This window comes from Pygocentrus nattereri, chromosome 9 (genome assembly GCF_015220715.1).
Source record: "Pygocentrus nattereri isolate fPygNat1 chromosome 9, fPygNat1.pri, whole genome shotgun sequence".
NCBI classification, from domain to species: Eukaryota; Metazoa; Chordata; class Actinopteri; order Characiformes; family Serrasalmidae; genus Pygocentrus; species Pygocentrus nattereri.
Genome location: NC_051219.1, coordinates 37,752,913 through 37,772,210, shown reverse-complemented (window position 1 = coordinate 37,772,210; position 19,298 = coordinate 37,752,913). Strand labels below are relative to the sequence as shown.

The following is a 19,298-nucleotide window of genomic DNA, read 5'->3' as shown; positions in this document are numbered from 1 at the left end:
CCCCCCTTCATCAATTTTTTAGAGCATCTAGGCGAATGAGCTGAAGTATATCTCTTCCAACTGCGTTGACTGTTTTTTACAAGCTCTGAATGCACAGCGAACTCACTAAGGCGATGATTATTAGGATACATCACTCTGTGGGACATTCTGTGGTAATTTAGCAGCAGATTAAGTGGGGGAGAGAGGATGGCAGGGGGCAAGACAGTACTATTAGTGCACCTCTAACCTCTCTACTGTTGCATGCATCCTTGGGAGCTTATTGCTATATGTGTGTGTGTGTGTGTGTGTGTGTGTGTGTGTGTGTGTGTGTGTGTGTGTGTGTGTGTGTGTGTGTGTGTGGTTTGGTGCGTGTCTTGGGTTCAAATATGTTGTGAGAACAGTGTGGCTCCTCACATCTATCCTGTGGGATTCGGTGTGGTGTTTAATGTGTGTGTCTCTGGAGATGAAGATTCATTGCTTTAATAAGAGCAGTCTCAGACAGGGGAAAGAGGAGTGTGAGCACCATTAGAGACAGCTAGCCTTGGAAAGGAGGGTGGAGGGGGTGCTTTTTCTGCTCTCTTAGCCTTTAATGATGGAGGGGGGGCATGTGTTCTGTTCTAGTCTCTGCGGAAGGCCCCCTCTCGGACCCTCTGAGCCGCTCTCATCCTCGCCTCCATCTCTCTCTCTTTAACTGTGTCTCTGGTGGACATGCCTTCTGCTGCTGAGTATGGCCACTGTTTGAATGCTAATATTACCATGATAGATGAGTGCCTGCATGTGTCTTGGTCTGTGTGTGTGCATGTGTGTGTCTGAGTGGGGAGAGAGAGAAAGAGAGAAAGCGAGCAAGAGAGAGAGAGATGGTAGAGAAGGGGTACAAAGTAGAGCAGTCACTATGAATATTCATGTCCCCAATCAAAACTAAATGCATTAGTGGTGGAACAGATTCTGAAACATTATGTGTGCAGTAGATATCATACCGAGCCGATACCCAGTAATGGTATCAGGCCAATACCAGAATGGATATTCTAAAGAAAAATGAACAAATCTGACCCGGTACCAAAAGTGGCAACATGTAGCATAATGTGAGAATGAGTGTCTAGCTAAGTGCTGCACTGCGAATTATAATTCCTTTATTAGAAATAGTCTAATTTAAACACATTTGCACTGTAGGTGATATTTCTGTTTCTCACCAGGTAAAGGTGGAAAAAATACCTACACTTTCCCCAAATTTCTGATCGCAGTTTATCTGATCTCAGTGTATGTTGTCTGGACATTGTCTTAGTATCTCAAACTAGTGATGTTACTTTCTTGAAACATCAACTTTCTATGTCACTTTGACTTTTTGCTGAAGTGCCATGAAACAATGACTCAATATTTAAGTCACAATAAAAACAATTATAAGAAAATAAGTCATTATTTTGACATTGCAAGTCAAAACATCAGGTAAAAAGATAATTCCAAGATATCAGTTTAAATAAGCCTTAAAGATAAAAGATATTAAATTTAAAAAAATTATGATTTTGAGGTACCAAGTCAAAACCTTTTGACATATTGATGCTAGAAACAGAGAGAAAGCAGTTCTCCTCTCTCTGAAGGGACTGGGCTTCTATATACTAGCTATATATTTCTTCCTCTATGTTAGTAGAGTGTTTGAGCAGGTTAAGTATAATAACTCTGGTTGCCCATCGTATGTGAAATACCCAGTTTCAGAATCAGTATTGGAAAAGGAAATGTGTTGTTGTGCCTCTAATATAATTTCTACTGTGCGTTTCTGGTTTGTTTCTGTCTAGTATTGCATTCATGAAGTTCTCTCTGCATATTGTAATGCTCAAATGTACACAGATGGGAAAAACATAATTATGATGCACCTGTATTATGCAATATAGAGGCGCATAGTGGCCTTACATGTGTTACTAACCAGGGCAGCTGTCAGACCTGACCTACCCATGCATGACACCCATCAGACATAATGCATGCTCGTCACCTCATGCTTTTTCACGCATCTCTGCAGGGAGGCCAGCGCATGCAGCAGGTCTTCCGTGAGCATTATGATTTTTGTGACCTCTCTGAGCGAGCGCGCTGGTCTCATGGGGATAGTGCTGAGATACTCTCATATTAGTGCTAGTGAGCTGTGTGTTAGTGTGAAAAAAGGATCATTACCTCACATTGGCCTTACCATTGGCAGGTCGAAGAATTGTTTGTAGAATGCTTAGTTTACCTTCGTTCTTCTTTCACAAAGTGTTTAAAAGTTCAGCAGACAACAAGCTATAATGGAGATAGAGAAGCTGTGGATAGCTGCAGCAGAGCGAGCGTAAAATTCTACATTCAATGAAATCACGCAAGACGTGGTGTTGCTCCAAAGTCATTTGGGAGTTTGGGAGGTAAGACATAAGTAAGACTTGTATGGTGGGGTACAAATATCTGAGACCGCAATCTGGTATTTTTTACACTTAAACTTGGAAATGAACAACATAAAGTTTTAGAATCTTGACAATTTTGAAACAAAGAAAAGTTATGACAATGAAAATGAAGAAGATACACTCGAAATTCTGCACTATCACAAGGTCGATATTCAGAATGAAGCAAATTTGTGAAATTGACCGTGTTAAAGCCTTAGTACACAAAGGTCAGATTTTCTTTTAGTGTTATTTTAGTGTTCACTTTCAGGTGGATTTGATTTACTGATCAGAGGCCTTTGAACAAATTTATGATTTAGGAGTCCATGCCAGCTTGAGAGCACAATGTCATTAAAGCAAAAGGGAGAGATATCAAATACTAAGACATTGTGAAATTCAAGTGAACATTCAACCATTTTATCTTTTACTTAAATTGCTATGCTGATAATATTATCTGTGTGGAGCTGCTGGTGCGGCATCCTGTATAAATAAAAATAATGCTTGGTGATGCCTTATTAATGTGTGGAAACAAGATCCTAATGTAACGCAATGGCCATGACTTAGTGAGGTATGGGCATGAGATTACGCCTTACTAAGTTGTGGCCCCAGCTTTATGATCTTGTTCCCATGCCTTATAAAGTCATGGCCATGCATTATTTTTATTTATACAGGATGTCACCAGCATGGCTCCGTATATTTGTAATTAAAAAAAGAAAAACTAATTAGAAAGAAATGCAAAGTAGAAGTTTGCAGTTTATTTCATGAGGAGCAAAATACAGTTTGTTTGTTTCCATTTTTCATTTTCATTCCCTAAACTACTTCAGAGCCCTGTTTATAACTCAGTTTTTCTTTATTTCTTACACTGTTAGGAAATGCCAGCTGTTCTGCTTTGTTTTGGTCACACAAAAAGATTGCAATACAATTTCCAATGCAAGCACATATCAATACTTATATATGGCTCAGTTCGTTGATATTTAGCCCTTGCTAGACTTGCTAACTAAGGTGTACAATTCATTAAAATACAGAAGCAGAATGAATGAATGAGCAGAATTCGACACAGATGTTGCTCACACACAGCAAGATCACCAGTGTTAATATAATCCCTGCAGAGATAAACTGATCTCCAGCATAGACCGCACAGTTACACTGTCCAAATGTCTGTGCACACCTCCTGCTTGACCATCAGGCTCTTGGCATTTAAAACAGTGTGCAGCCAGTTTCTATCTTAAGGGCGGTTCAGCTGTTCAGAACACATCTTTTGCCAAATCAGCAAGCGAGATCATGCGGGCATGAGAGCTCAAGGAGGCCTGTGTGGATTCACAGCTGTGCAAGCCTGCCTCTGGGTGAAATGTGCTTCCTCAGACTGAATGCACGCCACCCATTTCAGCGCCTGCATTCGTAGAGGCAGGCAAACAGAGGGCATTATGCCCAGTCCTTCACTTCTGTCAGTGCACCAGCCCCAAAGTCAATTTAATAAAAATGTGATTATGTAATGTATCTCTGCGTCCATCCACCCCCCAGCCCTTGCCCAAGCCAGGTCGTCCCACATCCCACTCCTCCCCACCCCAACCCCCCAAATCTGCATGCAGGATTAAAGATTAGTGGAGCCGGATTACACAGCAGCTGGACAGAGTTCACAACCGTCTACTCTCTTCTGCAGATGATGCAGATTGTTTTCACTCTCATTCTGCTCTTCCTCAGTGTTAATGTTAGCTGCTAGTAGTTTTAACGTTGTCATTGCTTTAGCCAAATTATCCTGCAGACTCTTACAGACTCTTACACACACACACACACACAGAGTGATTGGGAATGATTTCATACCACTTGGGTAAATGACGTCATCTTCCTTCCTAGCCTCGTAGTCCTGCAATTACTGGACTAATTTCAAGTTACTTACAGAGATTGCACCAATCTGAACATGTTGGAGGGACAGACATGTTTCTGTTATTGATCTACTCTGAAATATCACAGATTGCATGGCTTGTAGAAATGTGATACTAGAATTACCAGTGCTTTATTTTAAATGACACATTTGCATATCAAAGGAAAATGACACCAATATTTCAAAATTTCTGCATAATTAAGAGAGAGTGGTTTGGTGTGAAGTGGTTCATTGTAGAGAAACTTAGCAAGTCTTTTATTTCTTTACAGTGGTGCTGACAGGAACCAGGGGTCACAATATCACAAATATGGCCATTTCATTTACTATGTAAAACCAGTGAACCTACATGCCGGCTGAGTTTTATATGTAATGCTGGTGAAATTATACACATTTTGGGACTATTTTGCCTTCCAACACCCTGAATATGCCTCCCTGCTATGAATTACAAATATGTTTTAAGCCAAAACGTTGTCTTAAATCTACCATTAAAACAATGTTTCAGGCATTAGGCATATTCATAACAATTTCATGTAATAACTTTCTGTGATGGAGCTTTAGAGGCATTAAATACTAGGAACATCTTGTTCCTATCACAATCAGATCTGAATAAGACACTTATTAATAAACTTACACGATTCTGAAAGTTTTTCTACAATAGAGTATTTTACATCAAACTGCTCTGCAGAAATTTTGAAGAAACGTTCCCCTTTAAGTACTCATATGTCATCTGATTGGCTCTGAAGGCATGTTGTATTTATTCTTGTAGAGTGTTAGAGTGTTTAAGCAGTTTGAGCAATGACTTTTTTTTTACCAGGTTTTTCCCCTAATTTAGTCATCACCAGTTCCACCTGCTAGCTAGATCTCTCCATCACACAATGCCACCAAGCTGGGAGCGTGAAGGCTAACATGCTTTACCTGGGGACAATTTTTGAACTGCCCTCCTACCAACCCTGAAAGTGTGAGTCTAATTATGCTCTTTTGGACCACAGTCTGTGCCACCACAGGGGACTGAACTCTGTATCTCCTGATAATAGGGCCTTAGAGGTTGTACCCCTTTAGACTGCCTTTAGATGACCATCTTAAATTAAGTGCTTCAATTAAAATAGCTCATTTTAAAGCTTAGGTAAGCTTACCAAGTATTAAATAAGCTTAAATCTTAGCATCAGCTTTGGTATTGACAAATATTCTGGTGGCGAAAAAGTGCTATTGTGCCATCTCTAGCTGTTTACTTATAGATCAATTTATAGTTTAGAGAGCGAAGTGAACACTGGGAATATGTGAGGCACATGATCTAACACAAATCTTAGACCTTCAGGGATTGGAATGCTATACTGTATTGCGTTGTGTATGGATGACGGTTTCAGTCTTCAGTGAAGCTAAGCTGTTGAGACATGTGTTGTGGGTTGAATGACACTAGTTTTATTGAGATGGGCATATTTTCTTCCTCTCTTCCTGCATTGCATAGGTGGATGCTGCCATGCCATTTGGGTGCCTTGCCCTACGAGATGGGCGGACGTACCACAGCCTATCAGACGTCACAGACAAATACGAGATCGGACAGGTCCTAAAGGCGTGAGTGTCAATACACAAATCATTATCTCCCTGTGAATGGCAACCTGCCAGTTACCGTCTAATGCGCTCATTATACAGAATGATGTTCATTATTGTCCATTAACGGGCATTCATAACACCTTCTGCAGACAATTCATTCAGTAAGGTTGTGCAAGTGGTTAGGTTTGTTTATATGATCATATGGTGTATGCAGTTTGTCATGATTATATCATGTAAATGAACAGTTTGGCACCAAAGCGAATTACTCTTCAGTGAAACACAACAAGAGGTACTGTTTTCTCTGTAGGAAGGAGTTTTGTGAGCTGTGCCTGGTGAAAGAGCGGCAGACGGACAAGGTCTATGCGTGCAAGAAATTCCTCAAGAAGGATGGCAGGAAAGTACGGAAGGCAGCCAAGAACGAGATCATGATCCTGAAAATGTACGAGATAATTCAAAACATCAACAGCTGATGATGCATTTGTTAGAGTGTGTGTCTGAGAGAGAGAGAGAGAGAGAGAGAGAGAGAGAGAAGAAGGGAATTATTTTGATGGAGAACGTAAGACAAGAGGGCATGAGAAATCTATATACTTTATTATATGTGTGTGTGTGTGTGTGTGTGTGTGTGTGTGTGTGTGTGTGTGCGCGAGAGAGAGAGAGCCGCTTCTGTGCATACCTTCCTCCATGCTGAGCCGACTGCACAGCATGTTGCTATTTTTGAAGCACCTCTCTATTAGTTAGAAAATAAGGGGACTGTTTGCTCTGATCTCTTCCATACAGGGTCAACCATCCAAACATTCTGAAGCTGATAGATGCGTTCGAGACCAGGAAAGAGTTCTACATCATCCAAGAGCTGTGAGTCTGACCTGTGTTAGCAGGGATCATTCATAAATCCCACAGTGTCATGCAGAGCCAGAGACTAATCTCTTTTAAGTCTAGTATTAAAGGGAGTTTTTTCATGCTAATATTTCTATGAGAATGACACTCTACAGTTTGAACAGCACACATTAGTTAGGTCTAATGGCCTCGTTCATATCAGCGTGGGCGTTGACAGTTATGTCTTGCTTTTATCACCAAAAGTGACAATGAAACCCCTACAGAGAGTAATATTTTCATTAGACAAAGCCAAGAGAGATATGGACAATCGTATAGTCATTCAAATCTAATGTCAGAAGAATTTTATTATTTCTGTTGCAATGCATGAACATCATGTTTCACTGAATATGTATATGTGTGCATTACAGGGCCACAGGTGGAGATGTGTTTGATTGGATACTGGACCAGGGGAACTACACAGAGAGAGATGCCGCCAACGTAATCCGGCAGGTCCTAGAGGCAGTGGCCTACCTCCATTCTCTAAACATCGTCCACAGAAACTTAAAGGTGATCTTGAGATACATTTGAGTGTCCTGTTTAGAAATGTACCTAACATTTCATCACAGTTTACAGTATGATAACAGTACTGCATCAAGAAAAAACACTATTGGTCAGTTTCCCAGACAGGGATTAAACTTAATCTTGGATTACTTTTTCTTTCAAAGGAGATTCACCATTCAGAATGCTGTGTAGTTTAGGAGTAGGCTTAATTCTACATATCACTGTTGTCAGAAGAAAACCTTGTATCTCCAAAATGGTGACTTTACAGGAGAAGGAAAATGCCTACTTTCAGTGTAAGTCAGTGGAACCAGACTTTTTTTGCCATTTCTTTTGTCCATTCATTATGAAATTTACATACAATGTAAAGGGCATTGGGCATTTTCAATTTATGTCAAAAACTGAAAAACCTCAAAAATGGAGACACAAGGCTTTCTCCCAACAGCAGAGATATATAAGACACAGTGTTTCCCAAACGTAAGTTCAGAAATGGAAATTGGATATTCTTAGTGGGACGAAACATACTTGGGAAACCATCAATATACTTGTGGGGGCAACCAAAGGATATTTTGTCCCATTTCACTATACCCAATTTTCATGCTATTTTTGCTATTTTACACTGAGAAACGTTATTTTTGAATTGTTGCACTATTTTTCTGTGCAGTCTTTTACAGAGTGGTAAACTCCTCCCTATCTTTACTCAGACTTTTTATTCCCAATCATGTTACTGGCCCTTTTTTGAAGAAACAATAACATTTCTCAGTTTCAACAGTTGATATGTTGTCTTTGTACTATTTGCAATGACTGTATTTCAAATTGTACACAGTAACAATATTACTTGTGTTTTATATCGTAGTATACCTTATTATTGACTAAAGGCACATGTGTAGTTGTGTCTTTCCTTTCCCTTAACATTGATTTATTGGTTTTGTGTTATTTTTGATACTTGCAGTGCTAATTCATTGGTCCATGACATCATCATTAGCTCATGGTTATGTAAGCCTGTAGCTGATAATAACAATAGTTTGAGGATGTGATCCATAAGTTATTAAGAGGACTTTTTGTGTGGTGAGTCCATGTATGCATGCTCAGCTCTGTCACTGCAGGGTATTTGAAACAGTAATCAGTGATATTAACCAAACACTTAGCCCTGTTTGACTCATGAAGCTGCACGACTGTGATAATACAGATGGCCCCTTATGGTTAGTTCTAATGTGCAAAACTAATGTGAATGGAATAAATAGTGTTGCAGACTCTAATGGCCCTAATCCATCTCTTAGAAGTCATTAATGTGATCGCGGTCTTCTGCTGAAGAGTTTGACATGTGTTTATAGTGCCCTCTAGTGCACAAATACTGTACAAGAGCTCCTATACGATTTCTGCTTTTTTTAGGACACTGCTTTGGGTGTCTAAATGAGGTTACTGACTTTCAAACACTGTGCGTTTGAGTGGCAGAGAAATGTATGAAGAATTCAACATCTGTTATAGGTCTGATTTTATTTGCCCGTCTTCAAATATACACTCAGAAGAAAGGATAAATATTATTAATGTTATTTTTTCACTGACAACTTAGTATTTTTATTATTATTCATTTAACTATATATAATTCATACAAATATAATTTAATTTCACTGCATTGTCTAAGTCAGGTACATGTATTATTCCATCCTGTTTTACAATGAGTGTTGAAAGATGACTTAGTGTGAATATAGTCCAAGAGACAATAAAGGAATCAGTCTTTTGGGCAGCATTTAACTTTTAAAGAAGATCCTATAGCATGGTTTAAACATTCTCCATCTTGAGGTCACATCTGTGTTTTCCATATAAAAAAACACACAATTTAGAAAGTAGAAAAATTCTGTGCTTGAAAGTGGCCTCTACTCACTTAGTACAAGGCGTTATTGACAAATGTTGATCAATCTTAAGTTACTTTATTTGTGTCTTTTTGTTTAGTCTGTTTTTCCTTCCTTGATCTTGCACCTCCTGATTTCAGCTGGAGAACCTGATGTACTACACAGAAAATAACCACAACAAAGTGGTTCTGCGGGATTTCTACCTGTCCAGATTTGAGAATGGCTCCATTACTGAACCCTGTGGAACGCCAGAGTACCTGGGTAACCACACAACTAACAGATCATCAGTGAATATCATAGTTTTGCTTGCCTTGAACGTGTTCTGTTCATTTTCATGATTGTTTCTGTCGTTCCTTCCAGCCCCGGAGGTGGTGGCTCGACATCGGTATGGAAGGCCAGTGGACTGCTGGGCTGTCGGGGTCATTATGTACATGCTGTAAGTAGCTTGCTTTTCCTTTAAAATTAGCATGACTTTTACTGCACATCTCAAGAAAAACATTTTGCAGAGTAATTGTCAGACTGTTTATTCATCTATATTAGTGAACTTTTCATAACTTATAGTTGCTAAATATGTAATACCATTATTCAACTTTGTTTTCAGGTTGTCAGGAAACCCTCCTTTCTATGATGAGACAGAAGAGGAGAACACAGATATGCACAACCGTATCATCTTCTGCCGGATTGTCGCTGGAGATTTTGAGTTTGACTCTCCTTACTGGGATGACATTTCACCCGCTGGTACACAAAAGAGGCTCATATTTTATAGCCTACATTATCAAAAAAATGACATTAGGAAAAGTGAAAGCATTCAGTGAAAGATCATGTCTTGAGGGGCCCCAGGGCACAAGAGTCTTTGGAGGCACCCCCCACCCTCCAACAGAAACATGTCAAAAAAAACAACACATGCTATTTTTTGTCTGCACCATAACAAAGTAAAATTGGAAGGCGCTTATGTAAAATTTTAATCAAGATTTCATCTTTTGAGTCATATTGTACAACCCCAATTCCAGTGAAGTTGGGACATTGTGTAAAACATAAATAAAAACAGAATACGATGATTTGCAAATCCCTTTCAACCTATATTCAAATGAATACACTACAAGATATTTAATGTCCAAAAGGATAAACTTTATTATTTTTTGCAAATATTCACTCATTTTGAATTTGATGCCTTCAACACGTTCCAAAGAAGTTGGGACAGGGGCAACAAAAGACTGGAACAGTTTAGGAATACTCAAAAAACACCTGTTTGGAACATTCCACAGGTGAACAGGTTAATTGGAAACAGGTGAGTGTCATGACTGGGTATAAAGGGGGCATCCCTGAAAGGCTCAGTCGTTCACAAGCAAGGATGGAGCGAGGTTCACCACTTTGTGAACAACTGCGTGAGCAAATAGTCCAACAGTTTAAGAACAACGTTTCTCAACGTGCATTTCATCAGCTACAGTCCATAATATCTTCAAAAGATTCAGAGAATCTGGAGAAATCTCTCCAAGTAAGCGGCAAGACAGAAAACCATCATTGATTGCCTGTGACCTTCGATCTCTCAGGCGGCACTGCATTAAAAACCGACATCATTCTGTAACGGATATTACCACATGGGCTCAGGAACACTTCAGAAAACCACTGTCAGTGAACACAGTTCGTCGCTCCATCTACAAGTGCAAGTTAAAACTGCCATGCAAAGCGAAAGCCACATATCAACACCACCCAGAAACATCGCCGGCTTCTCTGGGCCCGAGCTCATCTGAAATGGACTGATGCAAAGTGGAAAAGTGTCCTGTGGTCTGACTAGTCCACATTTCAAATTGTTTTTGGAAATCATGGACGTTGTGTCCTCTGGGCCAAAGAGGAAAAGGACTGTCTGGATTGCATTATGAAGCGCAAAATACGACAACAGAGACCCCGGACTGTTGAGCAACTGAAGTTGTACATCAAGCAAGAATGGGAAAGAATTCCACCTACAAAGCTTCAACAATTAGTGTCCTCAGTTCCCAAACGCTTATTGAGTGTTGTTAAAAGGAAAGGTGATGTAACACAGTGGTAAACACGCCCCTGTCCCAACTTCTTTGGACCGTGTTGCAGGCATCAAATTCAAAATGAGTGAATATTTGCAAGAAACAAAGTTTATCCGTTCGAACATTAAATATCTTGTCTTTGTAGTGTATTCAGTTGAATATAGGTTGAAAAGGATTTGCAAATCATCATATTCTGTTTTTGTTTATGTTTTACACAATGTCCTAACTTCACTGGAATTGGGGTTGTAATTAAAAACAGATCATATTCCTTCGTTTACATTTGCATGAAAACATTTTTGTGTCCTTGGTCAAATGACATTTTGTTGATTTTCTGAGTGAAACTGTTTATTTACGGAATTTAACATACTGGGAAAAACAATATATAAAATGTGGCCTGTGAAAAGCTTATGAAAATGGTGCAGTACAATCTGCCGACATATTTAAGTTTGAATCTTGAGGATGTATACTTTATCACTTAGAAAAATCAACAAAATGTAATTTCACACTTATATACACTTATTACATTTATATCAAACTTAAACTTCACACATACAGTACTATGTGAAAGTTTTGGGCATCTAAGCAAAATTTTAAACAGTTTACCTCAGCAGTGAGTTTATCACAATATACATTAGAATATAGTCATATTCATAATTCAAATAAACATAAAAAGAATAAAAAGTAACAAGAATATCTTGGGTCCATATTTTTCTTTGACACCTTCACAGTCACCACAGAGACTTGTTAATATCATCAATTACATCATGAGCCCAATTTACTGAAGCACTGATTGGTCAAACAAGGAGCTGCTTTTTAACTACATATAATACTGGACTTCCTCGAGGAGAGGTGTGGAAATGGTTAAACAAATACACTAATGTCTAGAAAATCACTATTTTTATATATATATATATATACACAAAATCATTATTAATTAATATTCTATACAATTTGTTTATTCAAACATTAACACTTAACACTTAACAGCAAATAAACACATATTAGACTTTCGCACAGTACTGTACAGTATGACTATGTTTCAGGTATTTACCCATTTGCACATGATCAAGTGCTGTTTGTTTATCTTATGTTTATAACTGCAATGGATTGACCAGTCCCACTTGGGCCTTGTGGTCTGTGGCCTCCCAAGCCCCTTGGCACTCAGAGGCCCCCGTGGCCCTGTTAGCAATCCATGCTTCAAACCATCTTAAATGTAGGCATTGTATCTAATATTTCTTATTTCTTCATTATGATGTTGTTGTGTAAGAATATTATAACATTGTCCAACTCTATCAAGACATTTTCATGTGTTTTATTGTCAGATAATGTTTCTTGTGTAAAGAAATAATTCTTGAAGGAAATATAATGATCTGCAAGTGCAGTAAGACCAATTTATTTGATAAAAGTGGTTGGATAATCTTCTAATATTCTTACAACAATCTCAAAGTGATAAATATTACATACATTGCCTACATTTAAGTTGCGTTCATATGCCAAGCTTTTGTATTCCACATTGGACTGTACAGCCTATAGTATATTTCTATTTAAATGTGTATTTTATAGCGTACTCTAATGAATCAAATCAAAAGACTATTTTCCATTCACTTCTCCTACTCCTACAGCTAAAGAGCTGGTGTGTAGGCTGATGGAGGTTGACCAAATGCTAAGAATTACAGCACAAGATGCACTGTGGCATGAGTGGTAAGCTGCATATAGTGTACTCTCACTAACCCGGGTGACATATCTAAACATGCTCTCTTTACGCAAAGCTCAGAGTAATTCTGTGTCACCGACAGGATTGCTGGAAACGGTGCCTCAGAAAAGAACTTGAAGGATGGCGTGTGCGCTCAGTTTGAGAAGAACTTTGCCAAGGCCAAGTGGAGGGTAAGAAGAGTCTGTACACTCAAAAATCAGCTTCTATACCTGTAAACAAATTTTCTGCTCTTGTAAACACCACTGTAAATAATACAGGTGACAAGGACAATGATGATGATGATGAGGTTGTGCATGACAGCGGTGCTGGTGATTAGTGTGACAGTAAGCATTCTGATCACTCTGTTGATCGTTTCCTTTCCCCTCGCATGGGATACCCAGGAGTTGAAGGTACTGTTGATCTCCGTGAGACAGTACGGAGGCCCAGACTCTTTTCTTTGCCAAGACAATCACTGACCTGAGCACTCATATCTCTACTAGTGAGAGCACAGTGAACTAGCTCTGCAAAAAACCTGTATGTTGGCAAGTGAAAGCATCTTAAGTATAGGCATTATAGCTAATATTTCTCATGAGATTGTTATAAGGTTAGACTTTTATTACTAATTTTATATCATTTTGTCTTGTGAAATTATCTTAGTACAGGGGCAGATAATGTGGCTTGTTTCAAGAAATTTAACTAAAATGCAGTAAGACCAGTATACTTGGTAAGATTGCTTTATATATGTACAAATGTCTAGAAAAAGTTTGAGTAAACTAATACAGTCCTTACAGCAATCACATAAGCAGACATAGTAGTTATATTCCCCATATATAATGCTTTCACTCGCCAAGATATCATTTTTTGCAGTGAAGAGTCATGGCTTCAGTTTCCCCATGACCAGGCTTTCAGACAGCAGTCGCTGTGAGGAAATGTGGAGTTCAAGTGTGATTGCCGAAAAGAGTCTCTCTCTATTGAAGCCTCCTTCTGTCCATAAGTGGCAAGCCTATCACTGCCCAGCTGCTCCCATAAGCCTCCAGTCATATGCAGCCTGGCACTACCCACACTGTCCTGGATAGAGTTCTCCTGAGCCCTCCACTCTCTCAGACTAAACTCCAGACTAAAGTTTCATCAAAGTGTCACATGTATGTGTGTATGAAGAGCTATTGTATGTCTGTGTATCTGTGTGTGCATAGAATTCGTGTGAGTGTAGGGCAGAGAGAAAGACAATCAGACAGAGGGAGACAGACAGAGAAAAGAGGGTCATTCTATCACTACATGATTGACTGTGTCCCTGATCCATTGGTCCAGTTCACCTCGTGCTTCAATCAGATTTCAAGTACTTTTATAAATTATACTTATATAAAAAGTAAACCCTTTCTACACTGAAAAAGCAATGCATTAAATTTGCGTTGAAATGTCATTTCCACATGAATATATTAGATCAAAACAGTTCTGCCTTTCAGTTCACTTGCTTTTAACAGTAAGTGTGTTGATGTAATTCAAGTTGGAAATTATGTGCAGGACTGTGCCAAAGTCATAAACATTTCATTTTCAGTCAAACCAGTCACTCAGTACAACATATTCATTTTTCAAGACATATTTCTAGGAAGATCAGATATAAGATAATCCATTTGCATTTTAAGGAAGAGGAAAGTATGTGGTAAACAAGTGAAAAAAATTCTTAAATTATTCAAACTCCACTGTTAAGACCTGAAAAAATCAGCCTGTTTTTGTCCTTCCTTCCACTGTGACAAGACAACGTAATGCTAAAGGTCTGAAAGGATGTTGCTGTCATAAGGCAGTTGCTGAGAAAAAGAAAATAGAGAAAAAAGAAGAAAATTTGCAAATCAAACAAAGAAGCTGCTGGTGTTCTCAGAACAATGGACTGACCTTCCATGAGTCCAGACCCTAACATCAAATGATGTGCTTGGAAATGTAGAAAAATAACCCTGCAGTTTTCTTTCAAAAATAAAAGAAAGTATCTTAAAAAGATAACACATACACATCTTCTAAGCTGCTTCTTCCTCAGGGTCACCGGGGGAGGGGGGTTGCTTTGGGGGTGCTGTAGCCTATCCCAGCTGTCATTGGGCGAAAGGCAGGAAGGTCACCAGTCCATCGCGGGGCAGCGTTGAAAATGATAAATGAAATAAAAGCAAAAATTATAATAAAAGCAAAAGGAACACGCTGAATAATGGCTGTTTAATAATGGTTTTGACTGGAAATTAAATGAATGGTTTCTGATTTTTTCACAGTACTGTACACATTTGAATCAAGTAAATTCAATGCATCACTTCTTTCAGTTTTAGCTCACTGGTACAGAAAGAAGATACTTTAACCTGAGTGTTAAAAGCAACTTTCACACTTTAGCTGTGAAATCCAGGAATGTGGCCACTCAGATAGTCCAGTGATGAACTTCACTCAAGTCTGACATGTTTATGTATTTAATGAAATCTGACTATTCCCTGTATTCCCTGCTCTATTTTCCAGAAAGCGATCCGAGTCACCACATTTATGCAACGTCTTCGTGCCTCGGAGTTGGGCTCTACAGAAGGGGCACCAGAGGGGCAGGGGGAGGGGGTCAAAGCTGATGGAGTCGAGAGTAAGGGTGTCTCCGCTGAATCAGTGACTGTATCGCATGAGGTGACAGTGGAAAACAGAACGGTTGAGGATCAAGAGGAGAAAAAAACACAGGAGGCAAAAGAAAGAATAATCACTCAGTCAACGGGTGAGGAGAAGAAAATACAAGAGGAGAAAAAAGATCAAGGAATTACTCCTTCACACTCTGAAACAATGAAGCCCTTTGCCCAAACAAGCTCCTCAACCCAAATGCAAGGGGAGGAGCAGGACGAAGGGGAGGAAAAGAAAGCGGCTGGGGACGGCTCCCGAAAATCAGCGGCTCCTTCTGGCCACGACAAACCCACCATCACTGAACCCTCCAAATCCTCTGACTGTCAAGGGAACAAAGTCACTTCAGAGAAAGAAACCATAACTCCTAGCAGCTCAGAGAAGAAAGTGACATCTTCCCCTGATACCCCAAACCGTCGCAAAATGGCCGCCAACCTTTCTCTGGATCATGGCTCAGGGGCTGGTCCCAAGATTAGCAGTCCTGCAGCTGCTGACAAAGACCAGACAGGGAGTGCGTCTGAGGAGAAGGCAGAAGTAGTAAGAAAGCAGCAGGAGGTGTCTCCTGATAGCTGGTGTCAGACCCAGCTTCCAGAGGCAGTAGCAGAGAGGCAAGTAGGGGCCAGAACAATAGGAGAGGTCAGTCCAAGGGGCAGAGATAAGGAAGGAGGCAAAACAAACAGGTCCAGTCAGTCAGGTCAGCCTGGAAAACATGCGCATTGTCCTTATGGAGTGGTAGGCTCCTCAAGTTTGGGCCGTAACAAGACCACATATATGCAGGAACAAAGAGAGCTTGGCCATGGAGCTTCATATGGAAGTTCATGCTGCTCTCCCTACTCTGTGGGCACTGGGGCAGTGTACAGTGGTCTAGAGCAAGCTGGAGGAGCCAGTTCTGACTGGCAAATGGACAGTGTGATCGAACAGATTGAAAAGCAAATGGCCGCAGTGCTGGAGAAGATCGAAGGTGATATGCCCTCACTACTGGAGCAGATAAGCGACTGTCCTGAGACCCTTCCAAGGGCCAAAAGTGCCCACTCTTCTCCTTCAACCCGCCCTCGCTCCTACCAACATCATTCCACTCCACCACCTCTTCCCACCACCCCTCGGCCACCCATGCCCTCCTTACCGCACCTAACCATCCCCCCACCTTCCTACCCACCACCATCCCCACCCTCACACAGTCAACCAGTTGCTGACCAGGATGAGCGAGATGGGCAAAGAGGTGCCGTGAGACTGGGTCAGTCGCCAAGGGGAGGGGTGTCAGGGAGGGGTTTATGAAGCCTACATGAGTGCAGGGACAAAACCACTGTAGGTAAATCATAAGAGAGACTTAAAGGGATACTCCAGCTTATTTGCCCTGATCTCTATCTGCTGCATCTGTAGCATGTGGTCAGTTAGCACAGACAGTAATTTCAACACCTTGTACTTAAAATATAGTGGGGTTTTAGAGCCAAGACTTTACGACATAAATGTCATCAAAAAGAATGAAAAATGTCAAAAAAAGAATAAAAAAAAACATCTCCATTGATAATGCTTGCATGATAATAATTTATGTAAAGCTCTTAATCAGATCAAATCAAATCAAAATTATTTGTATAGCACTTTTTACAACTGATGTTGTCACAAAGCAGCTTAGCAGAATTCCAGTAAAGACAAAGTTTTAACATGAATGTAAAAACCCCCGGGTGAGCAAGCCAGGGGCGACAGTGGCACGGAAAAACAGCAGTAGTATTAGTAGTAATAATAGCTAGGAGTCAATGAAAACGTCAATGTAGGGTGGGCAGCTGGTCTGAAGCAGGTAGCAGACATCAGTCTAACAACTGATTGAATCCTCATCATATTCATAGGCAGTGATGAATCTAGAACTTCCAGAAGGCTTTTTCTCACAAAATTGGTCCCACACATTGGAAATCAAAAGGCGATTAATTCCATTGTCAGTTCCTTATTAGGTTAGTGGTTATTCTGATGCTGGGCCTTCAGTTCAGCTACTGAAGTCCTGGGACAGCTCACTTGACTGTATTAGGGAAAAGAAAAATATTTTAATTCCATAGAAATCATTAGAATGAATCCTCCGAATTGACTCGGGGTTCCTTTGAGAGCTCCTGTGGTAACAACATAGAAAAACTATTAATGTTTTAGGTTTTTCTGACTAAAAGGAAACACTTAAAAACTACTGTCTGTGGAATTTGACCACATGCTAGAGATGCATCAGTTAGAGATTAGACCAATAAACACTGGAGGATGGCTTTAAACATTAGAGCATGGATTTCAAAGTAGCAGCTAATATTTCGAGGCTGTACAAAGGGGTGCGCTCAGATACAAATTATAGAATAGCTTTGTTTTCTTAGCATTTGTTGAGTCATGACCAGCTGCGTGAGGAAGGTTGCTCCTAGCAGAAAGGGACAATTACATGTTTGAGGCTTTGGGGACTGTTACTAACACAAAATTAGAGTGTAACATCCCTTTGTTTGCATGTTCAGACCTACACCACATAACGACCCTGTGCTGAGGCCACTGCCGGAAACAGCTGTAAATACTTCTATTCTGGTAGCAGACACTGATCATTTCATAATCCTTTACCACATACAATCAGAACAGAGCTTATGAATGCAACACCCTTATAGATTTGTACAGTCTAACATAAAGTTTAACCTAAAAGAGATATACTCTTATTAATGTATTTATATTTTTAATGTACTTTATCCATCATAGAGTTTGCTTTAAATACACCGAAGATGAGGCAGTGCTCCACTGTCATGGTACAAAGTTGCAATACGAGGTGCCATCAATGAAATAAACCACATGGGGGCGCAACAGGCTGTATAAGTAAAAAATACTATTTTTTGGTCCAGTTTCAGCCTATTTGCAATAGCCACTGAAATGCCTGTTGGGTTATTCTTATTCTTGTACAGTTCATTCTATACAGACCTTTTATGCATGTCTTTCTACTCTCTCTCTCTCTCTCTCTCTCTCTGTTAAGTCGTAATACGATAAACTGTACAAAAAGATGTATTATGTGCGTCCGGATTATTAGTAGAGTCATACACCTATCTGCTAACTTCAGGAGGCTAAGCAAGACTTTCCCTTCTCCTTTGTTTGCTGTGATGTTAGTACATCCTTCATGTTTGGTCAATGTTCTTTTTTTCTCTTGCTTTATTTTTGTTATTATAAATATGACTAATTTTATGAAATGTATAGCTATTTATTATAATCTTCCCAAACTCTTAAGTGTAACAGCCTTGCTTCTGTGTTCTGTAACTCTAGCGTCCCCTTTTAAACTACCTTGTCATGGTGATGTGAAGACTCTTCCAAGCTACTTTTGCACTCTTTCTGCCAAGATTTCAATAAAATGTAGACAATATCACGTCTGTCATTGTTTTGTGTCCTGCTCCTGGACTTTTTACCCACACTCAGGCTTTAAAGGGGAATTCCACCCATTTTCCAGAATGCTGCCATAAATCAATTGCTAAGATGTAAACAAAGTCATTCAGAGTGGTTTGATGTGAAATGCTCTGTTCTGGAGGAACTTGCCATCAGAATTGTTCACAGTGGCGGTGATAGGAACCAGACATCTGAAAAGTAAGATAAGTGATACTTTATTAATCCCACAAACAGGGAAATTCCACCTCTGCATTTAACCCATCCATGAAGTGAAACACCACATACACACTAGTGAATAGACACACACTAGGGGGCAGTGAGCACACTTGCCCAAAGCGGTGGCCAGCCCTATCCACGGCACCGGGGGAACAATTGGGGGGTTAGGTGTCTTGCTCAAGGACACCTCAGTCATGTGCTGTCGGCCCTGGGGAACGAACCGGCGACCTTCCGGTCACAGGGCCATGTAGGCTCACTGGTCGTTTTGAATAGTAAATAAACTGGCTAGACTTGTGATGTAGACATTATGACCCCGGTTCAGCAAGTCTATAAGCT

General features: G+C 40.0%; 1 protein-coding gene across 4 annotated transcripts in view; it reads left to right on the top strand.

Moving 5' to 3' along the window:
- camkvl (CaM kinase-like vesicle-associated, like) overlaps window positions 1-18,733 on the top strand; it is a 52,093-nt gene extending 33,360 nt beyond the window's left edge. The window contains exons 2-13 of one of the 4 annotated variants that reach the window (XM_017710158.2): window positions 5,090-5,215; window positions 5,723-5,829; window positions 6,116-6,247; window positions 6,586-6,660; window positions 7,050-7,188; window positions 9,173-9,293; window positions 9,393-9,468; window positions 9,634-9,770; window positions 12,673-12,751; window positions 12,847-12,934; window positions 13,145-13,153; window positions 15,231-18,733. In XM_017710158.2, coding sequence (XP_017565647.1) covers window positions 5,735-5,829; window positions 6,116-6,247; window positions 6,586-6,660; window positions 7,050-7,188; window positions 9,173-9,293; window positions 9,393-9,468; window positions 9,634-9,770; window positions 12,673-12,751; window positions 12,847-12,934; window positions 13,145-13,153; window positions 15,231-16,643 — 2,364 coding nt within the window. In that variant the 5' untranslated portion in view covers window positions 5,090-5,215; window positions 5,723-5,734 and the 3' untranslated portion in view covers window positions 16,644-18,733. Of the gene's footprint in view, window positions 1-5,071; window positions 5,216-5,722; window positions 5,830-6,115; window positions 6,248-6,585; window positions 6,661-7,049; window positions 7,189-9,172; window positions 9,294-9,392; window positions 9,469-9,633; window positions 9,771-12,672; window positions 12,752-12,846; window positions 12,935-13,144; window positions 13,154-15,230 lie in introns of all 4 variants that reach the window. The other 3 variants (XM_017710149.2, XM_017710141.2, XM_017710168.2) reach the window with 3 other exon arrangements.
- The last annotated feature ends 565 nt before the right edge of the window (window positions 18,734-19,298 follow it).